The sequence below is a fragment of the Vombatus ursinus genome, unplaced genomic scaffold (genome assembly GCF_900497805.2).
Source record: "Vombatus ursinus unplaced genomic scaffold, bare-nosed wombat genome assembly UNPS02011468.1, whole genome shotgun sequence".
Taxonomy (NCBI): Eukaryota; Metazoa; Chordata; class Mammalia; order Diprotodontia; family Vombatidae; genus Vombatus; species Vombatus ursinus.
Window position 1 is genome coordinate 1 of NW_020951246.1, and position 26784 is coordinate 26784.

The 26784-nt window shown below is 43.0% G+C and overlaps 1 protein-coding gene across 2 annotated transcripts; it reads right to left on the reverse strand.

Annotated features, from left to right (window-relative positions):
- Positions 1-2768: 2768 nt before the first annotated feature.
- LOC114038948 (eukaryotic translation initiation factor 3 subunit C) lies at positions 2769-19179 on the reverse strand. Of its 2 annotated transcripts, none has more exons than XM_027856477.1 (20): positions 19015-19179; positions 14817-14882; positions 14447-14636; positions 14154-14279; positions 13850-13904; positions 13438-13547; positions 13123-13250; positions 12501-12657; positions 12237-12334; positions 11882-12023; positions 11319-11444; positions 11066-11159; positions 7515-7705; positions 7063-7287; positions 4568-4931; positions 3729-3888; positions 3528-3593; positions 3344-3431; positions 3035-3197; positions 2769-2929 (listed from the first exon to the last, which is right to left on the reverse strand). In XM_027856477.1, the coding sequence occupies exons 1-20, from the start codon at positions 19113-19115 to the stop codon at positions 2844-2846; spliced, it is 2736 nt and encodes a 911-aa protein (XP_027712278.1). In that variant the 5' UTR covers positions 19116-19179; the 3' UTR covers positions 2769-2843. The 2 variants fall into 2 exon arrangements, with proteins under 2 accessions (XP_027712278.1, XP_027712277.1); XM_027856476.1 differs by having other exon boundaries at positions 12237-12340.
- Between the last annotated feature and the right edge of the window lie 7605 nt (positions 19180-26784).

Sequence of the window (26784 nt, forward strand, 5' to 3'; positions counted from 1 at the left end):
CAGCTATGGCCATGGGCAAACATATTCCTAAAGTAATGAGTTTCTTTCATCTTACATAAGGTTATATGAAAAACACCAATTATGCAGTTTCTACTTGAAATTATGGGGAGGTCACTTTGTAATGTGACAACCTAATTTATTTGATAGTTTTAAGTTCTTTCTTGTAACTTCTGCCCGTTCTAATTTAATGCCTCTTCTGCATTAGTCTTCCTTGTATTTGGGGACGTTTATTCCTCATACCTCCCTTCCCTCTAATCTTCTCCAGCCTAATCTTTAGGTCAGCTTTTCACGTATCCCGTTAAAACCTTCAATAGCTACTCTCTGTCTATGGGATAGATTTTCAGCTCCACTCTGGACATTTGTAGCCCTGCACCATCTAGACCTAACCAACACCGACAGTCTTGTCTTAGACCACTGCCCTTTACACAATAAACCAGAATACACTATGGGCTTGAACTGCTTTGATGCTAAGGTTTAGATTGTTTCCTACATCAAGAATGGTCTCGAACTTCCACCTAGACAGTGTGATGTAGTGGCAATAGCATTTAACCTGAGGACATCAGAGTTGTAATCTTAGTTTCAATACTTATGGCCAACCACAGACAAGTATCTTAGTTTGTTTTCCTAATCAGTAAAATGGGGAGGATACTTGTGCTACTTACCTTCATGATATTTCTGTAAGGAAATGTATACACCAATAAAACTGTTACTACATTTTTGCCCTTCAGAGAAAAATAGATTTAATGTGGAAATCCTTCAAGGCTCAGTTCAACCACTCCTCCAGGAAGCCTTCCCCACATCCCACCAACCCCATCCCTTCTTTTTTTTTTTTTTTGCTTTGGTAGTTGGGGTTAAGTGACTTACCCAGGGCCACACAGCTAGTAAGTGTCAAGTGTTTGGTCTGAGGCCAAATTTGAACTCAGGTCCTCCTGACTTCAGGGCCGGTGCTCTATCCACTGCGCCACCTAGCTGCCCCCAACCCCATCCTTTCAAAGGTTATTTTAAGACCAGATGATTCTGCTGACACCATCTCTGACACATAATTTAGGCAGACAGTTCAGCCATTTGAATTTGATATAACTATGAAAAGATCCTTGTTATCTTTAAGGCCCAGTTCAAATGCCACCTCTTCCATGAAGCCCATCAGTGACTCCCTCAGCTAGAAGTGATCTTTCCCCCTACTGGGCCAATTCTACTCAGATGACGAATGTAAACCCATATCTTGACCAGCTGAGATGATTGCCCAAACTAATTCATTTTTGTTTCCTCAGCACCTATGTGCAGGGGCTCACATACAGCTATGTGCTTGACCAGTATTTACAATGGAAGGGACTTCAGAGGCATAGTCAATGTGACTATTTTACAGAAGGGGAAAGTGAAACTGAACGCTAGTTTTCTGACTCCAAGTCCAGTGCCCTCTTAGGAAGTAACTCAAGGGTCCTATTGGAGGCTCCAGCAGGACCATCAGCAGACCTTGGAAAGAGCCAAACTTAGCTCCAAAGAAAAGATCTGAGAATGTTAGTGGGGAGGGAACTATGAGTGTGTAATTCCACATACAATGGCAGACTTGGTTCATAGATTTAATTTTGCACAGTGTTGTGTTGTGTTTTTTTTAATCCTTTATTATGAGAGGGTTCTTTGAGAGGGTGAGGTATATACTGGGAAATGAGAGGTCAGGGATCCTCACAGGATGATAGCCAGCCTGATAAGGTAGAATAGGGTTTCCCTCATCCCCTGCTCTGCAGAGCCATAAATTATTTGATTTTGGATGCAACATCAGAGAGAAGGGAATGCTCATTATTGACTAGTAACCTCTGGGACTACAGCCCTTAAGTCAAGCAAAAGCCTAGCATTATGCCATTTAGGAATGGGGCTATTAAATGACCAAAATTAAAAGAAGCAGGTATAAGAATGAGAAGCAACATGTACGGCAGGGTCCCTTCTACTTTCATAACTAATGGAAGAATTTCGCTCTAAGGAAGGACATCTTGAAGAGGCAGAACTATGCTATGTTCTACACCTACCCCACTTCCTCACCCCCCAACCGCTCTGTGGATACCTGTGACACAAATGCACATCCAAGACCAGTTAGCTTCCACCTAATCTCAGGATGACACTGACCAATTCTTCAAAATATTTCATGGCACAAAAGGTCTCAGTCACATTCCACCTTCTCCTAACCTCTCCAGCCCATAGAATTCCCTTTCCACTTCCTGATCTCTCGTAAGTATTACATGTACATACCAATCATCTCCCAGGCAAAATCACAGGCAGAGAATGTATCACTTGTATTTCACACCAGAACCGTTTGGGCACACAGCCACAGCAGCTGGCACTTAGTGTTTGATGAAACAACTTGAAATATATGCAGAGATTGTGAGTATTCTTTCAATGAACATTAATGCTAATGACCCAAACATAGTTAAATTGGCCAGCACTAAGCAGGCATCTAGAAGACTAGATTACTTTCTTCCCATTAAAAAGTTGGCTCTTCACAAATTCCCTAGAGTTCAGTATACACAAAGACCAATGCTCTCTCCTTTGGCTTACCCACACCCTAACATGATCCTGGCCCATGCCTCCTTTGAGATAGTACAGTCCCCAAATAGCTCGCCAACTTGTGGCCCTTCCCTCAGGGGGCCTAGTCTGTGGATATTCCAGTTCGGTGCCTGAACCACTAGTGAGTAACTTTACCCAAGTTCACAGAGGAACTCCACCCCAATGAACACAATCCATACTGGTTATGCCCGCACTGCTCACTTCCAGAATCGTGTCAATACAATATAGACTTTTAATTACTCTGCATGGACGTTACATTTCAGGGGTAGCATGCCCTGAGGAGATCAGTAGGAAGTCTGTGACTGCTGTTGGCGGTAGCCTCCCCGACGCATATAGCCTCCCTCATTTTTTCGGTAGCCATCTTTTTGATCTGGAGGGGGAAGAGAGAAAGTCAAAATAGAAAGGAAAAAATTGAACAGTGATGCCAGCGACAAGAGAGTGAATGGGGCTGGGAGTGTAAATGGAGGAGTCTCACCTCTAAAATAACCTCCATAGGTCCCCTGCTTATGGTCAAAGACACGCTCATTGTTTTCCACCAAACTACCTAGTTTTTCTGCCAGCTGCAGGGCCAGGTTCTGCTGGGCAGTGGGCTCAGTGCGGTGCATCACCACTGTCTGTGTTGGCTGGTCCAGAGAGGCCTTAGTTTGGGGAGCACAGAGGGAAATGAATGGGATTAGTCAGACAGAGCCAGAATGAAATCTATTTCCCTTACTCTGGTTTCTTTCCTCTGAAAAGAACTGCTGTCCCCTCCCTCAAGGATCTACCACCCTCCTTCCCTCTTTACCATAAGTTCCTCACTAATGATCATTTTGCTGATTATGGAATGAACAGTGGGCAGATCCAGCTGGAACATATCAGACAAGGTCTCCATGCTGGAAGAGGAGGAAAAAATTAGGAAAGCAGAGCTATTTATCAACTAAGCCTGTCCCTTTTCCCTCTCAAGACACAGAATCCCTATAGCCTCAAACCTGATAGAGTCATAGACACTGCTATAGGTGAAAAGATAGGTACGCAATGACTCTTCCTGGATCTTTCTGTGGGGGAAAAAGGAGAAAGGTGACTAAGTAAAGGATCTTATCTTCCATTTCCCCCCCACCCAAACAGCCCTTGGTGCTCCCTCCCCTCTGTCTAGCACCAGCACATCAAGGTCTCTTCATTCCCATTCTTACCTGACTAGCATGGTACGGACTTTGTTGGCCTCAGGGAACAAATCCCAAACTTTTCCATTCATCTTCTCATTAATAATAAAGCTGTGGCAAGTCTTCCAGTCACCCATCTTCATGGCTTTAGAAGCTGCTACTACATGTTCCCTCATTGACTCAGGTGGACCTAGAGAATTGGACAGGTGGTAGAAGGAGGCCTGGGATGCCATTTAAAGGAGAAGAACTTCTAGAAGCAGGCTAGGTCCTTGTCTTGAAGGACAGAAAGACAGAGTTCTAGTACTGGTGCTACGCCTAACTAGCTGTGTGACCTGAGGCAAATAAATCACTCTCCATTTCATTTATAAAATGAGAAGACACTATCTATAAAGGTCCTTTTCACCTCTAACATTCTGTGACTTCATTAAGGGAGAACTTTCTGCTGCAATGAAATGTTTAAATCTTCACAGACACAAGCGAGAGCTGGAGAGAGGGACTGTGAACACACTCTAGGAAACGCTTCTGCACTTGCTTTATGAAAGAGCCATTGTAGGGGGCAGCTAGGTGGCACAGTGGATAGAGCACTGGCCCTGAATTCAGGAGGACCTGAGTTCAAATCCGGCCTCAGACCAAACACTTGACACTCACTAGCTGTGTGACCCTGGGCAAGTCACTTAACCCCAAATGCCTAAAAACAAAAACAAAAAACAAAACCAAACCAAAAAAAAAGAGCCACTGTACCATAAATCAGCACCCAGTAAAAACAGCTCTAAGTGTGGCAAAGAATCTTCCCACTGAGAACAGACACTCAGGAGCACACAGGAGTGAGACCACAGCCAAGCTAAATACCCCAAGATGCTGTAGCTCACCAAGCAAGGGCTGCCGCTCGCCCACTCGCAGTTGGTGATGGAACTGTTTGCTGATCATGCGCCTCCGAGCATCACTTTCGTGGGCTGCCATGTATGGGATCTCCAGTAGCATGGCAGATACCAAATAGACACACTCAAGCAGCTCCAGGTTGATATGCAAGTGGAAGGGCACCTGACGTCGACGCTCCACCTTCTCCTGCTCCTGATTTCGCTCCTGCAGGCTCCTAAGCAGTAGACCCTGTCCTAGCAGCTCCTTAGCGCGGCCGCTGGACTGAATGTCCAGCAAGGCATTGTGTGCATCTTTAGTTAGGCCCTGGCGGAAAGCACAGATGCCCAACTGTACCATGGTACGGTTATAAAGGATCTAGGTAGAAAGAAAAATACAGCCCATTAGAAGGAAGAATCATGGGAGTTTCCACACATGACATCCAACTTAAATTCTGTTGAGAATAAACTCTGCAGTCTCATACAACATTGTGAACCCAGGACTTAGTATTTGATGAACAAGGATAAAGACTTCCACCTGTGCTATCATTAGTCTAGGTAACTCCCAGATGAAAAAGCTCCCTCTGATTAATGAAGGTCAAGGTTTTCTCAGCATCTTAATAGAACTGCCTTGGGCACCGGGTGGAGTAAGTGACTTGCTGAGGGTCACGAATGATAGCATGTACCAGAGGATGGACGTGAACTCGGGTCTTCCTGGATGTAAGGCTAGCTCTTGTTCAGTAGAACAAGGTGTGATTGTGCCAAGGACAGAAGCCTATTTATTCTAGCTTCTTCCTTTTCCCTCTATAGTACAAAGCCTGTCTGATGACCGAACGCTCACCCTATCCCAATCCTCTAGTTCTTTTGACACCTAGAATCTACACAGCCCTTTTCTGACACCCACCATCTGTGGTGTTATGATCCCCATTTTACAAATGAGGAAACCAAAGTTCAGAAAGAAGTGACTTGTTCCCAGAGCTAACTAAGTATCTGAGCTGGAAAGCAAACCTGGGTCAATCTTCTCCAACTACAACACTCTTCCCACTATGCCCGGAAGTCTATCTTTTTTGTGTCCTGGAACTCTTTGGCAGCCTGGTGAAGCCCACGGATCCCAGGCACATTGAAATATAGCTAAGAATCCCTGACTTGAACTATGCTGAACAAATTATCTCACAAATGGCTCATAAAACTAACAGTTAAAGATTCCAAATCCTGACTATACCCCAGACCTCGTTCCATAAAAAGTGCACTTTGTAACCCAATTTAGTATGTCAGGTAATGACTGACTTATAAACTCAGAGAAGTCATTTCCCCTCTGCAGTTGGAAAGGTCTGTAAACTATTCAGAATGTGCTGGTACCAGACGTATCTACCCTAACCACAGATACTGTTGCCAGGGAAGCTACCACCACTAGAAAAGACTGAGATGTGCAATGAGTGTATGCAATCAGACCTTAGAATTATTTTCCACAATTATAAATGTTGTGGTTAATGTAAGAGCATTATTTTGCATTTCAAGCATATCATGAGGTAAAATATTTTAGTAGGTTGACCTAGCAATCTCAAAGACCACTTTTTTTATAGATAGCCATATTTCAAATTTCAAAGAACTTAGAATACAACATAGATGTTAGTGGTTTTCTAAGTCAATTAAGTAGCCTACAGGGATGATCATTTTTATTTGTGTTCAACACCACAGATCACTTGAATGGTTAAAGCTACAAAGGGATATTTTGGGGCAAAAAATGTCATTCACTTGGGAGTCCATGAAAGAGCTGGAAACTCTAACAACTAAGGGGGGGCCCCCACAAGACAAGATAAATCTGGTCAGCTATAGCCAGAAGTACTATTCAGTTTGGAATTTAGTTTTCTAACAACCTTACTAACCTGACATTATCTCTGAATTTGTTTGAAATACTTTTGTAGCCTAGAGGATGTGCCCTCAAGGGTGAAAAGTACATGTGTACTCAGACACGAAGATCAAAGAGATTTTTATATATTATTTTTTGAGTTCAATAATCATCGAAAAGTAATGAAAAGTGAAAGCTCTACGGCTAAAAGCAAGATCCTCTGGATGTGTTCCAAGGAAAATCTGAGATTCTGATGAAGCTGACCCAGTTCAGAGAGCCCCAAAACCAAAGACTGCTTCCTTTACATTCTTGGCTCCCCAACTAGACTAAGTTCCTCAAGTGTAAGGTCTGTACATTCCCCAGGGCACTTAGCAGTGCTCTAAATGGTAGTCACTCCATGTTTCTTGATTAATGACAAACCGGAGCATCAAAGACATGAAGAATTAGAGACTCTGAGTCTCTAACTTAAATTAAATGTTCATGAGCCAGACTTCTAGTTCTTCTGGTTAAACTAGTCTGTAACTAGAGAGGAACCCAGACCTGGCTCTTCCCCCTCCTGAACTCATGGATTCCGGGCCCCTCTCCAACCAAGGGAACTGATCTTGAATCCATCCTGAGCTTCCCTTTAAAAACCCTGCCCCTGCTACCCCTACCCTCCCACCTGCACAGGAGGGTCTGCGTGCTGAATGTTGTCCTGTAGGTGGCTCATGAGCATGAGGTCCCGAGCCTGGTACCAGCGAGAGTGAAGAGCATGGTGGTAGATGTGGCAGAGGATTGCACACGTCCGAATTCTGTCTGTCCGATCCTTGGCATATATGTACTTGCACAGCCTCTCCATCAGTACAGCAGAATCCTCACCCTCATTTTCAGCCTGATCTTGCTCTGACTGGAAGGAAGAACAAAGAATATGGCTGGGGTTCAGAGTGACAGAAACTAAGAAATCCCAGGCACAACCTGTCTCTCAGCACCATCCTCATAAACACTAGATTTCCTAGCAATTCCAAAAAAGACGTATCATCAAGTCTATTCCGATCTTGTCCCACAACATGAGTGATAAATGTGAAAGTCAACAGCCCAAAAGTCCTGAAGGTCTTTTCTCCCCAGCCCTTGTACCTTTGAGGACCCTTCTGGGGGAGCAAGCTGTCGCTGATGGGCCTTATAGTCAAACTTATAATATGTATGGAGCACACGGCGAAGGTAAATGCGGCAGATCTCCTCAGTTGTTCCTTTTTCCTGCAAGTATCGCTGAACACGCTCAATGATGGCACAGACACGTGCCTCATCCTTGAGATGCTCCACATATTCTGGTATTTAGAAAAAAAAGTTTTGGTTATTTTTTCAACCCCAGAAATCTCATAGTAACAATAGCAAGTTAAACCCTTTAAGATTTGAAAAGTGCTTTATATCCCCTTATCTCATTTGATCTTCCAGAACAACCCTGTGAAGTAAAGTATCACTAACTCCATGTCATAGATGAGAAAATTAAGCCTCCAAGAGGTTAAGTGATTTAAATATGATCAAACAGTAAATTCCAGAGGTACATGTGAGCCCAGATATTCTTGCCTCTCAGTCCATGCCTAGTGCTACTGATAATACGACCACCCAGCCCTGGGCCTGTCTTTCCCAATTACTCCTCCATTGACCAGTTGTCCGGATCTATATCTTGCCACTGGATCCAGATGACTCTGGAGGAGAGTGAGACTGGTGACTTTGCACAGCCCTGCCTCACTTAAATCCAATTTACTTGCAAGTCAAGATATCACCTTCCCAGTGTCATTGGTCCTCTTCAAGAACAAAGGACAAATAACTAACAAACTGCAAGTAGTGGTACTAGCTGACCCATCAGGGACTCGTGTGAACAATTCAAATTGGGCAATACTGCTGCTGCTTCTTCCTTCCTTTCTCTTCTTCCTACTCTCCCTTTGTCCACACAGGGAATCATACCCTTGTCTGTGGGTGTTCTGCCCAAAGGAATATCAATTTTGATTGCTGAAACCTCACGCGATATCTTGGGATTTATGGGCTGAATTTTTTTCTCTTCCCTTATTTATTCTATCATTAAAAAAAACACTGGGACATTTTTGCCCAAGTAGTTTCATTTCTGATTTCTTGAAATACAGTACAGAAACACATTGGGATTCAAAACTATTAGACGAAGCCTCAAACCCAGATCACCCAGGCTCTCACTGACTGGCCAACAACAGGTCCCAGCCCAAGCCTCACAGGGTCACTGTTTGGGTTTTGATAGCTGAAAGTGAGTGTAAATAGCAACTGTTTCACTTTTGGTTAGAAAGCCTGAGGGTCTTCTCCTCCCAGACTGATTTATTTTTTTTTTGACTAGGTAAAAGAGGCCATTTTTTGCCTCATTTCTTACCTAGCCTTAATCACTGAATGAGTGTTGCCTCAGACAAACTGAGACCTGGGAAAGACCTTAGCTTGAAAAGGCCAAGGTCTCCCCACTGCATCAGGGCCATCTCCAGTTGTCCTGATCTACATCTTGCCTCTGGACCCAGATAGCTCCAGAGGAGCAAGGCTGATGACTTTGCACAGCCCTGCTTCACTTAAATCCAATTCACTTGCAAGTCATCACATCACCTTCCAGATGTCATTGGTCCTCTTTGAGAACAAGGACAAAGAAGAACAGTGCACTACATAAAAGATTTCCTCCCACAGGTCTTTGTTTAGGTTGCTCCACCTAAAATATCTCAATCAAAGCATATAATATTACCAAAGACCTCTCCAGCCCCTCTTATATCTGTCCCCTTCTCTCTATTTGAAGAATTACCCCTCTAGTTCAGGATAGTTATCACCTCTGCCCTGAATTTGTTTAGAACATTTTTGTAGTCTGGAATAGGTGCCCTCAGGAATGAGAAGGTAAAGAAGCCATGTAAAACTTAAAGACCAGGAAGTTTCAAAGAGCCTTCCCATAGTCTGGGTTCAGTAATCAGTGAAAATGCTATTAAAAATAGCATCCTAATTGATCTCCCTACTTCCAGTCTCACCCCATACCAATCCATCTTCCACAAACTGCCAAAGTAATTTTCCCAAAGTGTAGCTCTAACAGTGTCAATGCCCTATTCAAACTCCAGGGTCCCTTTTACCTCTAGGATGAAATAAACTCTCATTTGACACTGAAAGCCCTTTACTATGGGGACTCATCCTACCTTTCTAGACTTTTTATACAATTTTTGTTGTTGTTGTTGTTCACTTGTGTCTAACTCTCTGCGACCCCATTTGGGGTTTTCTTGGCAAAGTACTGGAGGGCTTTGCCATTTCCTTCTCTAGCTCATCTTGCTTTTTTTTTTTGTGGGGGTTATTGTTGTTTTTTTCTAGGCAATGGGGTTAAGTGACTTGCCCAGGGTCACACAGCTAGTAAGTGTCAAGTGTCTGAGGCTGGATTTGAACTCAGGTCCTCCTGACCCCAGGGCCCATGCTCTATCCACCTCGCCACCTAGCTGATCTTACAGATGAGGAACTGAAGCAAACAGAGTTAAGTGACTTGCCCAGGGTCAGGAAGATGAGTCTTCCTGACTCTAGGCCCAGCACTATAATCCATTGTGCCACCTAGCTGCCCTTTCACCATTTTACATGGGGATAACTGAACATTAGGTAGGTAGTATAGTTTTGGGTTTTTTTTTTGCTTTCCTAGTGTTTTCCATTCATTAACAATAAAAAATTTTTTATTTTACTCAACAAAGTAAAACGAGTACCAATTTTGAGAATTTATACACAATACTCCGGTCCCAGTCAAACTGGCTGTCTCTCAGTTTCTCCCAGCCTTCTCTTGTCTCCAGACCTCTACACACCTACTGGAATTCGCTCCCTGACTCATTATAGAGTCCCTAGATTCCTTCCTTCAAAGCTTAGTTCAAGCATGACCTACATGAAGCCTTTCCTTTCCCTGATCCCCCAGCATTTTGTATATATCTGTATTTGTATTCAACTTCCCTTATTACTCGAAGGTTCCCCAAATGTCAGAGAATGAATGCTTACAGTTTAACCATGAATACCTACCGAAACCTTACTTTCAAGGTCTAGCTTCAAATGCCACTACCTGTACTTCTGAAACCTTCCCTCATCACCCTATACAGAAAAATTTTAAAAATCACTCCCTCCTCCAAAATGGCACAAAACTGACCACTGGCACCACCCATGCTGCACTTAAAAAGAGCTTTGTATTTTGGTTATTTGTGCATGTCTTTTTTTCCCTAGTTCATAAAATTCAGGGATTGTCTATTGAATTTCTTTGTATCTGTCCCTCACAGAGTCTTGTGAATAGGCAATCAATATTTGATTTGATTAGTCATAGTAAACTTCTATAACAGGCTAGTTAAGGCAAAGCCATCTACCAGACAAACCACCTTTGTTGGTGATGATGCTACTCACTCATTCACTGAACAAGACAACAATCAACAACTACGCCCACCACCCAACCAGAAAATTTTGGTCCCTAGTAGCAATCAGAAAAATATAAATTTCAAGCTCTGATTTTATCCATTTGAGAGGAAGGCAGTGATGGCTGAATTTTCTCCTGGCCACATTTTACATTATTTTTGTGTATTCCAGTTACCCTAAGCCAGGCCCTCAAAAAGATTTTGGGTGGCAGAGAAACATGTAGAAGATGTAAATACAGGCCTGCTCTAAGCATATCTGCCCAATCTCACCTTGGGAATGAGGATCTGTGTTCTGCATGATCTTGGTAAACTCTTCATCCATCCTTTCCACAAGAGTTAGGATACAACCACGAACACGAAGTGGCTGAGGTGGGAAGAAAGCAGGAGGAGGAGTAGTAGCATTAGTAGTTGTCATCAATTCCAATCCAAGAACAAGACCCACCAGGTCTCTACCCCAGTTGAATTCACTTTTCCTTTCCCCCAATCCCCTCTCAAACTTCTCATTTTCCTTTTCCTAATTTACCTGCTCAAAATTGGATAGGTTCTCACTCTCTTCCAAGATATTCTCTCCAACAAAGATGTTAGGGTTTGCAAATAAAATATCCATCAATTCATTGATGCAGTCTAAGCACTTCTGCCACATCTCTGGCTGCCAAAAAGTGAGGAAAAAAAAAAAGGTTAAGGTACAAATGTGAATATGGAGTCTGAACACACTTTTCTTCCTTTTAAGAACTTTCATTGGGCCAGCTAGGTGGCGCAGTGGATGGAGCACCAGCCCTGAAGTCAGGAGGACCTGAGTTCAAATCTGGCCTCAGACCAAACACTTGACACTTACTAGCTTAGCTGTGTGACCCTGGGCAAGTCACTTAACCCCAGTTGCAAAAAAAAAAAAAAAAAAAAAAAGGACTTTCATCCTTCTAATACTCTGCCTTAAGCACTTTTTAAAAACAACTTATACAAATGAGATTGTGCTGTTCTGTTCTTCCTGCTATTCATATAGCAGCAAAGGCTCCACAGCCAAATTTTAAATGCTCTTTCCTCAAAGCCAGTCCCAATTCTTAAACCCCCAAATACTCTCACTCTCACCTTCATATACGTGGCCAGGTTGGGGTTGTAGTCATAGAGGGAAGCAATGATGTTGAATTTGATCTTGACAATCACTCCTTCACCTAGATTATTTTCTGCCGTGATCTGAACCAGCAGTTGCAGCAGCTCAATTTGGGCTGCACTGTGTAGGGATAGAAAAGGTTTAAAGGACAAACCTCTAAAGCCCAAACCAACAAAACATCTCTTTCTTCTCTTGGGCTCCAGCCTCCCACTTTTCCTGCCAGCAACACTTTGGTGAATGCCTTCTTTCTTTAGAGTTTCCAAATCCAAAGCTCCCTCTCATCGACCCTTCCTCCCCATGGTGGATAGAATAAAAAACAGTGACAAGCCTCACCGGTCAGTTCCTTTCTTGCCACGAGCTTGCAGGATTTCATTCAGCTTCTTGACTACAATTGCATGGGTAATCTCTGTTCCCTTGGCAAACATTTTAGGCTTCTCCTAGGCAACACATGCCCCCGTCACACCCAAGGCCATCAAAGTACTCTTCAATAGAATTCTCACCCTTTCTGGCCTTGACAGTATTTTTAGGCTTCCCCATTACCCTCTTTTTAATACCCATAATCTCCCACATACCGCATATCAGCCCCAAAAACCTCACCTTGACCAGCGGTGCCCCTCCTCGAACCCTCTCCCACTCCCCGCCTTCATTATCCTCCTCCTCCTCATCTAGGCGCTTGGATTTTCTAGGCTCATGCTTTTTCTTGGCTTTGTCCTCTCGCTTCTTCTCTGCAGCCTTTTTCTCAGTGGTGCTCTCTCTGCAAGGGGATTTATCAGGGAAGGTGTGAAATTAGACCTGGTGCCCTGAGAGAGTCTCAACACTCAGCTCTACTATTCTACCATTCCTCAGCTTCCCTTCTCTCTCCTGACCTAATTCCAGGCCCTAGCTGGATGCAGAGGATCTACGGCTCACCCTCAACCACAAAAGGAAATGGCATGCCCAACGCAAGTGCCCAGGAAAATATTCTTTCACAGTAACATGGTTAATTTATCATTGTACAAGCTGGATTTTTGCACTTTAGCTACCCATTTAGAACATTATTCCTGTGGAACTGCCATAATGCCATACTTTTTAACAAAAGTATGTTAAGAATTGCTAGGCCAACATCCTGCTACAGCCAAACCCAAGAGGAGATAGAAAGCAAGTATAAGGTTCCATAACTGGAGTATTTGATTTTAAAACTAATCTAACTTAGCTCCACAACTTCCCTTGCTTGACTCACTTTTTAAGGAATTTGGAAGCCAACACAGTATATTTCCCATCTTCCTCCTCTGAGTCAGAGTCTGAGGAAGTGGAATCTGAACCCCAGTCTTCATCATCATCAGAATCCTCAGAGTCCTCATCTTCATCCTTAAAGATGATACAACAGAAGATGAACAAAAATTAATATGCAGTTTGAAGGTGGCAAGGCTATTTCTGACATTTTCATGGAGTTTCCATTATGCGGAAACAAATTTTATGAGGCTCCTCCAAGGACCCAACTCTGACCTGCAGCAGGCAGACTACCCTCATCCCCGTCTTCTCCCCCAGATCTCACCTCCATCTTCTTGAGGAACTTTCGACTTTCCCCAGATGGTGCCTCAGACTTTTTCTTCAGGAAACTTGTGGCACTAAGACCATCCTCGTCCTCATCTGAAGAGGAAGAACCTGGAAAGGAAATCCAAGTGAGATTAAACAAGTAGGAACAAGACTATGGAACAATAAGGGGCAGCTAGGTGGGGCAGTAGACAGACCACCAGCCCTGGAGTCAAGAGAACCTGAGTTCAAATCCAGCCTCAGACACATAACACTTACTACCTGTGTGACTCAGGGCAACTCACTTAACCCCAATAGATTCACAAAAAACGCCCAAACAAAGACTACGGAATAATAAAGAAACCAAAGTAAGGAAACCTCCCCCCCCACACACATTCTGCCTTCTTTCTTTCCAATCAGTACTTAACTCTTACCTTCTGAGTCCTCCTCATTTTTCTCAGCATCCTCATCTGCAGACTGCTCAGGGTTCTAGAGGTGGAGAACAGCAGGGAAGTGAGAGATGCTGCCACTTCTTGAAAACATCTGGTTCCATCCCACCCCAATAAAGTATCCTCATGAGCCAACACTGCCTTGTGCCACACTCCAGCTCCCCAGTCCTGCCTATTTGTCATTTGGTCTAATCCAATGCCTAGCACAATGTTGGCATTATAGCACTTAACAAATGCTCAATGAATGAAATTAGCACAGAATACTGTAGTGCACTGCAATTTTCCTGACCTGTTTGTAACTGGTGATCTGGGCTTCATAATCCCGATTATATTTACGGATCTTCTGACGCAAGGTGCTCAGAGCCTTGGCATTGTTCTTATTCATCTTCTTCTTTCCCTCCTTGTCCTCCCATAGCTAAGGGACCAAAAATAAAAGTAAAAGAAAAAGGAAAATAAAAGGTTGCAACAAAAGGGCAAGACAGTGAGACTGAGATGCTTTCTCAATCCCAGCTTCAGGGCGGAAACAGAATCCCAATTTTAAGTCTCTTCTGTCAAACTAAAATCCCCACCCCAGCCTCAAACCTCATTGAGATAGTCCTCCAGATCAGCCAGGATGCGGATATAGAATCGGGGGACACCTTCTTTGTCCACAATGCTCTTGGCTTTTCCAAATGCCTTTCCCAGAAGCTCAAATTCCTCAAGACATTTAGTGACATCCCTAATTTTCATGGCATTCCGGATGGTCCGAATAAGGTTGGTCAGCTCCTCAAACCTAAGATGGGAGACGGAGGTCCAACATCACAGAGAAGCCCTTATACCACTCCTTTTCAAACCCCGAATAAGAAAATCAGGTGTCTCCCATCCTCTCCATCAACTACCAACAACAACCAAAAAAAAACTTCTTTAGCTTCTCCTTCACCTTTAGGGCCCTATCCATAACTACCAGATTCACCTTTTATCCTTGGCACTTCGAACAACTCGCTTAGTGTCCTCCTCATCTTCACTCAGCAGCAATGGCCTGTGGGGAGAAACTGATTACTGATGACCTTGCTCACAGAAGTCTTGAAAACACCCACCAATTCTTTTGATTGGGGCAGAAAGAAAAAAAGCGTTAAAAGATACATGCCAGTCAATGGAGCTGGCTGGGCATAAACTCCCCTATCCTACACTTTCTCTTCACTGTAGACTCGAGAATTATATGCTATTATATTCATCACCCCTCCCCCAAAAAATCAGGCCCACAATACACAAAGGCCTGTTTTAGGCATCTTGAGGCATACAAAGATGAGTTAAGATATGGTCCTTACCTTCAAAAGGCTGACAATACACACAAATAACTGCTGTACAAAGTCAATGAACACTGAAGGGCACTAAGTGAGTACAAGGGAGGTAAAAACAAAGTGCCAGATTGTTGTTCAGGAAGGAGAGGTCACTTCCTGCTGAAGTCAACGGAGGCTTCATGGAATAAGTGGCATTTTGAAGCTGGGCACCTTGAAAAATTGGTTGGATTTCTATAGTCATATATGATATGAAGAACATATCCCTACACAGGAGAATGGATAGTCTGGACTAGCTGGAGCTCAGGAGGATGTAAAAGGGAGGAATGTGAAATAAGGCTAAAAAGGTAGTTTGGGGCAGACAACATATGGCCCTGAATGACAAGCTACAGCTTGGACAGTAAGTATCGGGATACCATTGAAAGGTTTTAACCATAAGGGTGACATCAATCTTCCAGCCTGACAGTGTATGCAGAAGGAACTGTTGGGAAAAAAATTATGGAAGAAGGAAGACTCACTAGCAGACTAACCCAATAACTCTAAAACAGCAAGTAAACTTTGACTTCCCTGTCAGTCTCCTCTGCTGGATCTTCCTCCAGACACATTTACTCACAGTGGGCATTCCCCAAGGCTCTACCTTGGGGTTCTTCTCTCTTTTCCGTCTATACTATCTCACTTGGTCCTATAGGTTCAGTTTGTAGAGATGATCCAGCTCTAAATATCCAGTCTTAATTTCTCTCCTAAGCTCCAGTCACACATCATCAACATGTCCAAAACAGAACTCGTGCATTTCCTTTCCCTGCAAACCTCTTCTCCTATGATTTTCCTATTACTGCAGAGGGCACCACCATCATCCCAGTCACCCAGACTGACAACCCCAGTCTACCATTCTATAACATACAACTTCATTTCAGCCTTTCAGGTCCTTTCCAGTCTTAGCATAAAATGGAAGAGGGCAGAATTCTTGGAGATGTGTGAGTCAGTCAACATAAATTAGGCACTTACTATCTACCAGGCACTGGACCATGTGCTAGAGATACAAGAAAACGCCCTGTTCTCAAGAATTCATGTTCTAATAGAGACAACATACAAATAAGTATGTACAATGAAGATCAGCGTAAATAAAAGCTAATCTCAGAAGGAAGGAGTAGAGGGAAGACCTCCTTCACAAGACAGGATTTGGGACAAAAACCTGAAGTCAGGGAAGCTAGAAGGCAGAAGAGGTAAGGAGGGAGAGAATTCCAAGTACAGGAGATACATTCCAAGTACATGGAGTCAAAGAATATCAGGAGTGAGGAATAAGGCCAGGGTACCTTGGCTCTCCTTCAGGATAAAACACAAACTCCTTCCATTGGTATTTAAGGCCTTCCAAAATCTGTCACCAACCTACCTTTTTCAAGCCTGATTTCATACTACTATACTCCCTTTTACAAACTCTAGAGTTCAGCCAAACCAATCTTCTTACTCTTCCTGATTCTTTACACATTTCCTTTCTCCATCAATTAAAATTCTCACTCCTTCAAGGCACAATTCTCTCCTTGGTCATCCTGTCCTCTTCTATGGCTTTGAATTTAATCCACTTTTTAACTTCTTTATTTCTATCCAAGATACCAACACCCAATATAGGTGAGAAAAAAAAAAACAAAAGGCACTGACTTGGAGTCAGATGACCTGTGTTCAAATCTCACTGATGATGCTTATAACCAGTGTGACAAGGGGTCCCTTAACTTCCCTGATTCCATATCCTCATCTGTAAAAATGGAGTTGGCCTAGATTTTTTCTGATGTCCTTTAGCTCTAAATCTATGTATGATGCTTCTGGTTACCCAGGTTCACAACTCAAGTCATTTACCTGAGTCTTCTCTCTTCCTTGCTCCTCATATCCAACCCTTCAGTGGCCACATCTGGTCCATTCTATCACCACTGAGTATCTTCCTAACAACATATCACATATAACCCTCTGTCCACACAGCACCCACTCTAGTCCTTTTCACCTCGCATAAACTGTCAGCCTTCTGAATAGTCTCCCTACATCCAGCATGTTTCTTCTCCATAATCCATCTTCTATACAATGGACTGACAATCTTCAAAGCAAATTTTATGGAATACTATTGTGCTATAAGAAATGATGAACAGGCTGACTTCAGAAAAACCTGGAAAGACTTGTATGGTCTGATGCTGAGTAAAGTGAGCAGAACCAAGAGAATGCTGTACACAATAACAGCCACGTTGTGTGATGACTAATATTGATAAACTTAACCCTTCCTGGCAATACAAGGATCTAAGACATCTTCAGAGGCCTTATGATGGAAAATGCTAGCCACATCCAAAGAAAGAACTATGGAAGTTGAATTGCTATTTTTTTTTCTCTTCTGATGAGTTTTGTTTCCTCTTTCTGATGGTTCCTCCTATTGGTTTTAATTTTTACTTACAACATCACTAATGTGAAAATATGTTTAATAGGAATGTAAATGTATAGTCTATATCAGATTGTGCGCTGTCTTGGGGAGGGTTGTGGGGGCGAAGGGGGAGAAAAATTTTAAACTCAAAAGCATATGGAAGTGATTATTGACAAGTCAAAATAAATTAATAATAAATAATAAATTATTTATAAACTATTATAATATAAATTATTAATAAACAATAAATAACAAAAATGGCTTTTAAAAAAGCAAATTTTACCATGGCATTCCCCTGGTCAACCTTAATAGTTCGATAGTTACAGGAACAACTTCAAACTTCTTTGGCATTTAAAACCTTTCAATAACCTGGCTTCAACACATCTTTCCAGACTTGTTACATACTGCTCCCCTTTAATCTTATGTTCCAGCCACACTGGTTTACTTGTTGTACCCTTACACAGGCACAGGCCTGTGCTTTTTTACAAGTTGTTTCCTCTGGAAAGCTCTACCAGTTAACCTTAGTCTCTTGTAATTTCTAGCTGTAGTCAAGGCTGAGCTCAAATGCCACCTCCTATGTGAAGCCTTTCCACATTTCCCCAACTGTTAATGCTTCTCCTACTCCTGAAATTGTTTTAAGTTACTTATCTGTGTATGTATTGTTTCCCCCCAAGTAGAATACAAGCTGCTTTAGGGAAAGGGCTGTTTTCATTTCCGTCTGTATCTCCAAGTGTCTAGGTCTGTCACACAACAGTTCCTCAATAAATGCTTGTTTCAAGATAGATTCCTTCTCCCCTCAAATTTTCCCCATCCCTTGTAGGTCTTCTTAGATTCACTTAACCAGTAACTTCCACGGCATTTAATGCTGCAGAGGCCTAACCCTTCCCATACATAGTCGTGGCACTTACATTTACATAATGTCTGAGATTCATTTCATATTTTCCTCACAACAACCCTAACTGGTAGTAGCTATATTTTGGTCCCCTTGTTCCATCCCTGAGAAAAACACTCTTCCTACTTCATGAATGGACAGCAGGCTTGGGAGACAGAACTGGGTCCTACTGGAGTGACTGAATGTGCAAGTCTGGGTCCCAGTTTCTTCCTCTGCTAAAGGGTCAGGACTATAGACCCAGCGAGGACATCCTGAGAATCTGAGATTCTGAAAAACCTGGTTTCTCTCCCCCAAGTGCCTAGCTAATACAGCTTCTGACCCACCGACGGGTATTGGGCAGAGCCTGGTCGGAGACCTGATACTTACTCTTCCTGGAGCAACTTCCCCTTGCTGCTCTTCCTGGGGCACCCCACCCTTTGCTCTTCCCAAGACATCTCTCTTCCCGACCCCAAGAGACTCCCCCCACCTTGCTGTTCTCTCCCTGCTCTCCTCAAAGCATCACCCACCCCCCGCTGCTCTTCGCGGGCACCCCTCCTCCCCGCCGGCCCTCGCAGGCTTCCCGGCCTCCCCGAGGCTCGCTCACTGTTTGCCGTAGTTGCCCCCCACGGGTTTGGGCGCCAGCTCCTCCCCGGACAGGGAAGACTCGGACTCGCTGTCCGAGCCGGTGGTGAAAAACCGCGACATGGCGGCGGGTGCTCAGGCAGCGGCAGGCCGGGCGGGACGCGGACCTAGGCCTGGGGACGTGAGAAAACGAAGTCGGTGAGAAGGACCGCCCCTCGCCGCCCTCCGCGAGAACGAGGGGCACGGGAGGCTCTGAGGGGGGTCCCCGCGAGAATTGCTCCCACTTCGGCCGCCTCCCCAGGCTCGGACGCTGAGAACACGCGCCCGAAGTCGCCTCTTACCCGATCGAGCTCCAGAGGAAAACTGCGCAGAAGCGAATGATGAAACGCCAGGCCAGTGTGTGACGTCACTTCCGCCAGGTCTCAAACACTTCCGGCGGGCGGCTTCGATTCGATTGGATCCCGAAGGAAAAGATGAGGCCGGGAGAAGGTGGGAGTGTCCCTCCGAGAGGGCGGAACAGACGGTACACTATTTATCACAAATTTAAAGATTAAAATCCAATCTCGAGCAATCCCCTCATTTAAGAGGGAATAATAAGTAATGTTATTATAGCGCTTTAAAGGTTGCAGAATGCTTTACAAGTATCCCATTTTACCCTTACAACAACCGGGAGAGGTGGTGCTATTTTAAAACTCACTTTACACATTTTACTCTGAAGATGTCTTAGATCCTTGTATTGCCAGGAAGGGTTAAGTTTATCAATATTAGTCATCACACAACGTGGCTGTTATTGTGTACAACATTCTCTTGGTTCTGCTCACTTTACTCATTTTATACAAGCCAGGTTATTGAAAGGTTTTAAATGCCAAAGAAGTTTGAAGTTGGTCCTAGTCGCTATCGAACTATTAAAGTTGACCAGGGGAGTGCCATGGTAAAATTTGCTTTTTTAAAAGTCATTTTTGTTATTTATTGTTTATTAATAATTTATATTATAATACTTTATAAATATTTATTGGTATGAGAAAATTGAGGCAGATAAAGCGACTTGCCAAGGGTCACACAGCCGTTTTGGTGTAAAATGTCTGAGGTCATTTTTGAACTTGGGTCTCTGCGACTGCAGGTCCGATGCTTTATCCGCGGCGCCACCTAGCGTTCTCTGGAGGGAAACCAGCCCAGGACTATTACAGAGGACTTGCAAGTGGCAAATTAACGTGGGGAACCTCGGCGCTTGGAAAACTGGTCTGGAAGGACACTTAGGTTTGTCCTAGGAACGAAGAAGTCTGCACTACCTTTTCCTTTTTTCCTGGTGTAATTACCGAAAAGTAATGTGTTTTTTTTTTTTAAACAAAGACTCTGGAATGATAAATCTCAAATTAGTAGAAACCCAAATGAAATTGTTCTCTGTTTGTCCCCTTCTCCAGTCTAGTACAGTGTTGAATAATAGTGATGATAATGGACATCCTTGTTTCACCCCTGATCTTATTGGGAAAGCTACTAGCTTATCCCCATTACAGATAGTGCCTGCTGATGGTTTTAGATAGATGCTACTTAAGTCATGTAATCATCTTCCTGATGTCATGGGCCTCTTCCAGAAGGAAGAACAAATCACAACCTGTGAGTAGTCTGAGCTGCCCTAATGGGGACCCAGCTGGCCAATTCCAGTTGGGCAACTCAGCTGTCTTCCCCTCTCATTCCCTCCCCTCCTCTCCCCTCTCCTCTTCTCCCTTCCACTCCTGGTGTTCTGCCCAAAGGACGGTAAATTTTGATGGCTGAAATCTATCTAGTTATCTGGGGAGTTACTGGCTAGATTTCTTTCTTAAAGATCATGCCTTAAAAACTCAATTCACTCAGGCCTTCGTTGATTGGACAACAATAGGTCCCTGCCCAAGCACTACTTAATGATTATTTTTTGGGTCCTGCTGGCTCAGAGTGAATGTATAGTAATTGGGTTTTTTTTTTTTTTTGGTTTGAAACCCTGTGAGGGTCTTCCCTTCCCTGTTTGATTTTTTTTTTAAAGGAGTCATCCTTTGACTCACTTCCTAAACAGCTCTAATCACTGAATGGGCATTGCTTTACTCAAACTGAGAACTCAGAAAGACCTTAGCTTTAAAAGGCCAAGATCTCCCACTGCATCTTGGGCCATCTCCAGTCATCCTTATCTATAATATGGACACTGGACCCAGATGGCTCTGGAGGAGAAAGTGAGGCTGGTGACTTTGCACAGCCCTCCCTCACTCAAATCCAATTCAATTGCAAGTCATGTCATCATCTTCCTGATGTCACTGTGCTCTTCGAGAACAAAAGACAAACCATACATACCACAAAATTTAGCCACTTGTCCCATCCCTTGCCAAAATTAAACACAGTATTACTTCCATCAACACCTCCCTGAGCTTTCCCCCACGCACACCCCTACGCTCCCACTGCCAGAAACCACTGAAATCAATTTAAACAAAATGTCTAATCTCAACTGTTATTTGTCCTTCATTGTCCAAGAGGACCATAACTTCAGGAAGATGATGCCATGACTTACCAGTGAATTGGATTTAAGTGAGGGAGGGCTGTGCAAAGTCACCAGCCTCACTTTCTCCTCCAGAGCCATCTGGGTCCAGTGTCCAGATTATAGATAAGGATGACTGGAGACAGCCCCCTAATCTCAACTGGCCCCTCACTGAATGGTAATCCTTTTTGACTCCCTAATTTTCCATAGGTCTCCCAACAGCAGCTATTCCAAACCTTTCTCCCCACTCTCCTACTTGGTAATATCATCAGCTCCGATGGATTTAATTACCATCTCTATGCTGATGAATCTCAAATCTACTTATCCTGACCCAGACTCTCTGCTGACTTCCAATTTTGCATCTCCAGCCACCTTTCAGACATCTTAAATTCAATATATCCAAAATAGAACATTATCTTTCCCCCTACTTCCCCCAAATTTTCCTTATTACCACTATTCCAATCTCTGAAACTCATAACCTAAGAGTTATCCTCGATTCCTCTTTCTCTCACCCCTTTTCATCAAAGCTGTTGCCAAGTGCTGCTAATTTCACCTTTGTAACATCTCCCAAATAAGCCCCCTTCTCTCCTCTGACACTGCCACCACTCTGGTACAGGCCCTCAGTACTCCACACCTGGATTATTGCAGTAACCTTCTGCTGTTCTGCCTGCCTCAAGTCTCTCTGGACTCCAATCCATCTTCCATTCAGCCACTAAAGTGATTTTCCTACATCACAGGTCCATGCCATGGCCCCCACTCAATAAACTCCAGTGACTTCCTGTTGCCTCCAGGATCAAATATAAAATGCTCTGATATTCAAAGTTCTTCATAACCCAGCCCCTCCTACCTCTTCTTATGCCTTACTTTGGTATATATGGACCCCCTACCTTGTAAATCTCAGCTGGAATAAATCAGCACCAGGTGCTTTGCCACAGGAAAGGAGCCTAATGGCATTCAAAACCTTCTCTTCACTTGGAATTTCATCTAGGGAGGAACTGATTTCAACCTGAGGTAAATGGTCAGTGGCCTCAGCATTGATTGATGATGGTCTGTTGAGAACACTATGGAAGTATTAAATCCATCTCTCTAGGTTCATATCCTTATCATTAATCAATGTGGCTCAATCAGCACTGAGTAGTTGAGATGCACCATAGATCAAGAGCACAACTCCGATGGGCTGGCCACATTGTTTCAATGCAAAACCTACACTTGCCAAAAAGACTATTTTATGGAGAACTCACACAGGGCAAATTATTCGCATGGTCGTCAAAAGTGATACAAGAACACTTTCAAGGTCTCTCTTAAAAACTTTGGAGTTGATTGTGTGACATGGGAGACACTGGCACAGGACAGCTCAACATGGCATGCCCACATCAAAGAAGCTGCTGTGCTTTATGAGCAAAGCAGAATCGAAGTAGCTCAAAGGAAATGCAGGATGTGAAAATTTAGAGACTCACCCCAAATGTTCACACAGACTATTTGTGCCCAACCTACAGTAGAGCATTCTGACCTCGTATTGGTCTGATCAGCCACAGACACACTGAAACTTGTCATAGTGATGTCATTTTGGTCTTCTTCGAGAACAAAGGACAACAACCAACCAAATATGCTAAGCACTGGGGATAAAAAGAAAGGTAAAATCACAGTCCCTGCTCTCAAGTTCATGTTCCAATGGAGGAGACAGCTTGCAAAAAAGCATACATACTACACATACACATGCATATACACACATATATACACAGTGTTAAGTGGAAAGTATCTGAGGGGAAGGGCTAGCCACAGAGAAGAGAAGGGAAGGGAAGGGAGGAAAGATGGGGAAGGACTTCTTCATAAGATGGGATTTGAGCTGAATCCTGAAGGATGCTAGAGAAGCTAGGAGGCAGAAGTGTAGAGGGAGAGCATTCCAGGCATGGAGGAGCTAGAATATCGAGTACAGAACAATAAGCGTAGCTAAATTGAAGAGTGTGTGGAGAGAAGTAAGTGTAACAAACTGAAAGTAGGAAGGGGCCAGGCTGTGAATAGCTTTATTTGCCAAGTGATTTTATATTTGATACTGGAGGAGTTAATAGGAAGACCCTGGATTTTATGGGGCACATTTAGGGCTCATATAGTCAGACCTACACTTTAGAAAAATTATTTTATTGGCTGAGTGGAGAGATTGATCATCACTATCAAAGACTGCAAAGAGGTCAAGAAGGATGAGGATTAAGGAAAGGTTTGGCAGTTAAGAGATCATTGCTATCTTTGGAAAGAGCAATTTCAGTTGAATTAAGAGGTCAGAAGCTACTAGACTACAGAGGATTTGGAAGCAAGTGAAAGTAGTCACCCTCTGCTACTCATACTTCTTGACCCAAATTATCTATCTAGGTACCAAATCTTGTCAATTCTGTTTTCATAACATCTCCCCCACCAGTCCTATTCTCTCTACTTATCACCTTTCACCCCAGTACTACAATAGCTTCCTCAATGGATTCCCTGACTCTTCTCTCCTCTTTCTACTCTATCCTTCACACAGATGCCAAAGTAATTTTCCTAAAGCACAAGGGTCTGACCAGGTCACTCCCCTCAAAAAGCTCCAGTGGTTTCTTATTACCTCTAGGATAAAATGCAATCCTTGACAATCTAGTTCCAACCTATTTGTCTAACCTTATCATACGTAGATCACTGTCACACATCCTTTGGTCTAGCCAAAATAACCTTCTTGCTATTCATCACAGAATATTCCATCTTTCATCTCCTTACCTTTGCAGAGGGTAGCTGTACCCTGATTGAAATAACCACTTCCCTTCTGCCCCTCAACATCCCTAGTTTGCTTCGAAACTCAGGTCTGGAGTCAGAAAGATCTGAGTTCAAATATGGCCTCACGCTAGCTGTGTGACCCTGGCAAGTTACTTCAGTTTCATCAATTGAAAAAATTGGCATAATTGAAGGTACCTATCTGGCAGAGTCATTATGAGGGTCACATAAAATATTTGTAAAGCACTTAGGACAGTGCCTAGCACATAGTAGGTGACTTATAAATGCTTATCCCTTCCCCACTTCAAGCTCAGTTCAAAAGCCTCCTCATAGATGATGCCTTTCCTAAGCTGCTTTATATATCCACCACCACCACCTCCCTCCAAAAAATTTATAACCTGCTATTTATTTAACAAACATTTATTTATGTGGTCATAGTTATAGAGCTAAGTTAAAAGCTAGACCTCAGAGGCCATACAACCCTCTCATTTGACAGAATAATTTGCCTAAAGTTACATGGGAATTTGAATGTAGGCCTCACTTATCATACCACACTGCCTCCAAATGTGTCATTTGCCCTGACAGAATGGCAGCTTCTCAAAGGCAAAAACTATTTAATTTCTGTCTTGGATCTCCAGTGCCCAGGATAGTACCTGGCACATTAGTCAATTCTTGTTAATTATCAGAACCATTAGTGTGCTGTTTGTATTTTAAAGTCAAACTTTGATCATAATTTCTTGCAACAGATTTCATAAGACCTAGAGCTGGTCACTTTAGAGAGCATCTCTTCCAATCCCTTCATTTCACAGAAGAGCAAACAAACACAGGGATGTTAAGTGCCCTACCTAAGATCACCCCTAGGATAACACCAAGCCCAGTGCTCTTTCCACAACACTCCACTGACCTAACCTCCAAGCTCCCCGATGAAACTTAGTCATTTTCTACTCATATTAGGTATGAATGGAGAAAGACTAAAAATTGCTTTAGAACCTCAAGCTTTACAATGATTTCTTACATCACAAGGTGGGCATGGGGAAAGAATTTTGTAAACCTTAAATTATTATGAAAAACTGTTATAGCTGGTGAGCTTTTTATAGCTAGGACAAAGTCACTGAAAAGTATCTGCTTAAAATTTGCAATTCATATAGGAATATTAATTTCATTCATCAAAATTTCTTCACCTAACATCTATAATAATGTAAACATTGCAATATAAGTAAGGTTTGTTTGATAAAGAGCAAGAACATGACCTGCTTCCTTTGATCATACTGTTTTGCCTAGTGTATTAGGGAGACAACATAGTATAAGAGACTGAGTATTCAATTTGGGAGTTAGAAGATCTGATTTTCAGTCCTGGCTCTAAAGCTTATTAGCTATGATGATGGTCAAGCCCCTAAACCTCTGGGGGCTTTAGTGTCCTTACCCATAAAAACTTGTCAGGGCCACATAAGACTGCAGAGATTAGAGATTTGTAAAGTGCTATGTAAATGTGAACTATTATCCTGTTATCAGGTTCTAACCTGATCCCTCCCTGGGGCATGAAGATGCCAATGGGACCCAAAGGCCAGGCCAGCAGAATACAGGCTCTGGCAAGGCCTCTCAAGCTGAAAGGTCCTGCATGGGCTGAGCACGAGAGCATCAGCTAAGCTAAGGTAAGAGAAGCTCATTAGCAGAAGACTGGCCAACAGGGAGTGAACATTTTTAGCCATTGCTAAATCTGTCTAGTGAAGTATAAAAAGTTTGACATCTGTTAGTGGAATCTCCATGCTTAACAAAAATCAAATGCAAGCATTACATTATAAGCAGTTATAGATTGATTTTTAAATACTTCCTTTGGGATAAGAAGGGATAGGAGTGAAAAACAGCTATAAAATGTAGTTATTTTTATAAAAAGTGCTTATAGTTTTTTGCCAAAGGAAAAACAGTCCAAAGTGACATTTTTGATAATTTTAATGGGCACTTTATTGCATCTTATTAGGTAGGTATAATAATCATGTCAATAGGACTATTCCTGTAGTGTTAATTGTAGAGGCAGAAGAATAAGGAGAGAACTGGGAGAGGAATTGGGGGCAGAGGGGTATTGTTTGATAACTCACAGCCATATGGTACCTAGGAACCACTGTATACCCTATCCTGTAATGAAACAAAAATAAGTTAATACTATTCATTAGGAAGGAAGGATTATTTTGAGTCCCTGCTGTGGAAGCCCCACCCCAAAGGCCTAGGTAGCATCATGAAAACCTAGCACATCAGCTTTTAGATGGCAGACTAACCCTCATTGGTCCTCCTCAGCTGAGCACATTCAGAACCTCAAACATTCCTTTAACTCCCAAATATATCTGCTGACCCTTGTTATGCTTCATGCACATCTACATTCCTTCTACAGGAAGAGGACACAGGGCTAGCTATTTGAAATATGTTCTGAATGGGAGAGCATGAATGTCAAATTTCAGCACTCAATTGGTAGTCTGTTGTTGAAAGCTCAGTTTGGCGGTACAGGATAAATTATATGGTTCTTCCTGGACATTCTTCCGGGGCCCCCAAACATCCACTTGG

Excerpts from the sequence above, each read along its gene's own strand:
- LOC114038948 (XM_027856476.1), bottom strand. The coding sequence starts at position 19,115 with ATGTCGCGGTTTTTCACCACCGGCTCGGACAGCGAGTCCGAGTCTTCC. Across the intron at positions 7,706-11,065 it reads CACAGATCCTCATTCCCAAG|AATATGTGGAGCATCTCAAG; the intron begins GTGAGATTGGGC and ends TCTAAATACCAG. Across the intron at positions 3,594-3,728 it reads GTCCGTACCATGCTAGTCAG|AAAGATCCAGGAAGAGTCAT; the intron begins GTAAGAATGGGA and ends TTTCCCCCACAG.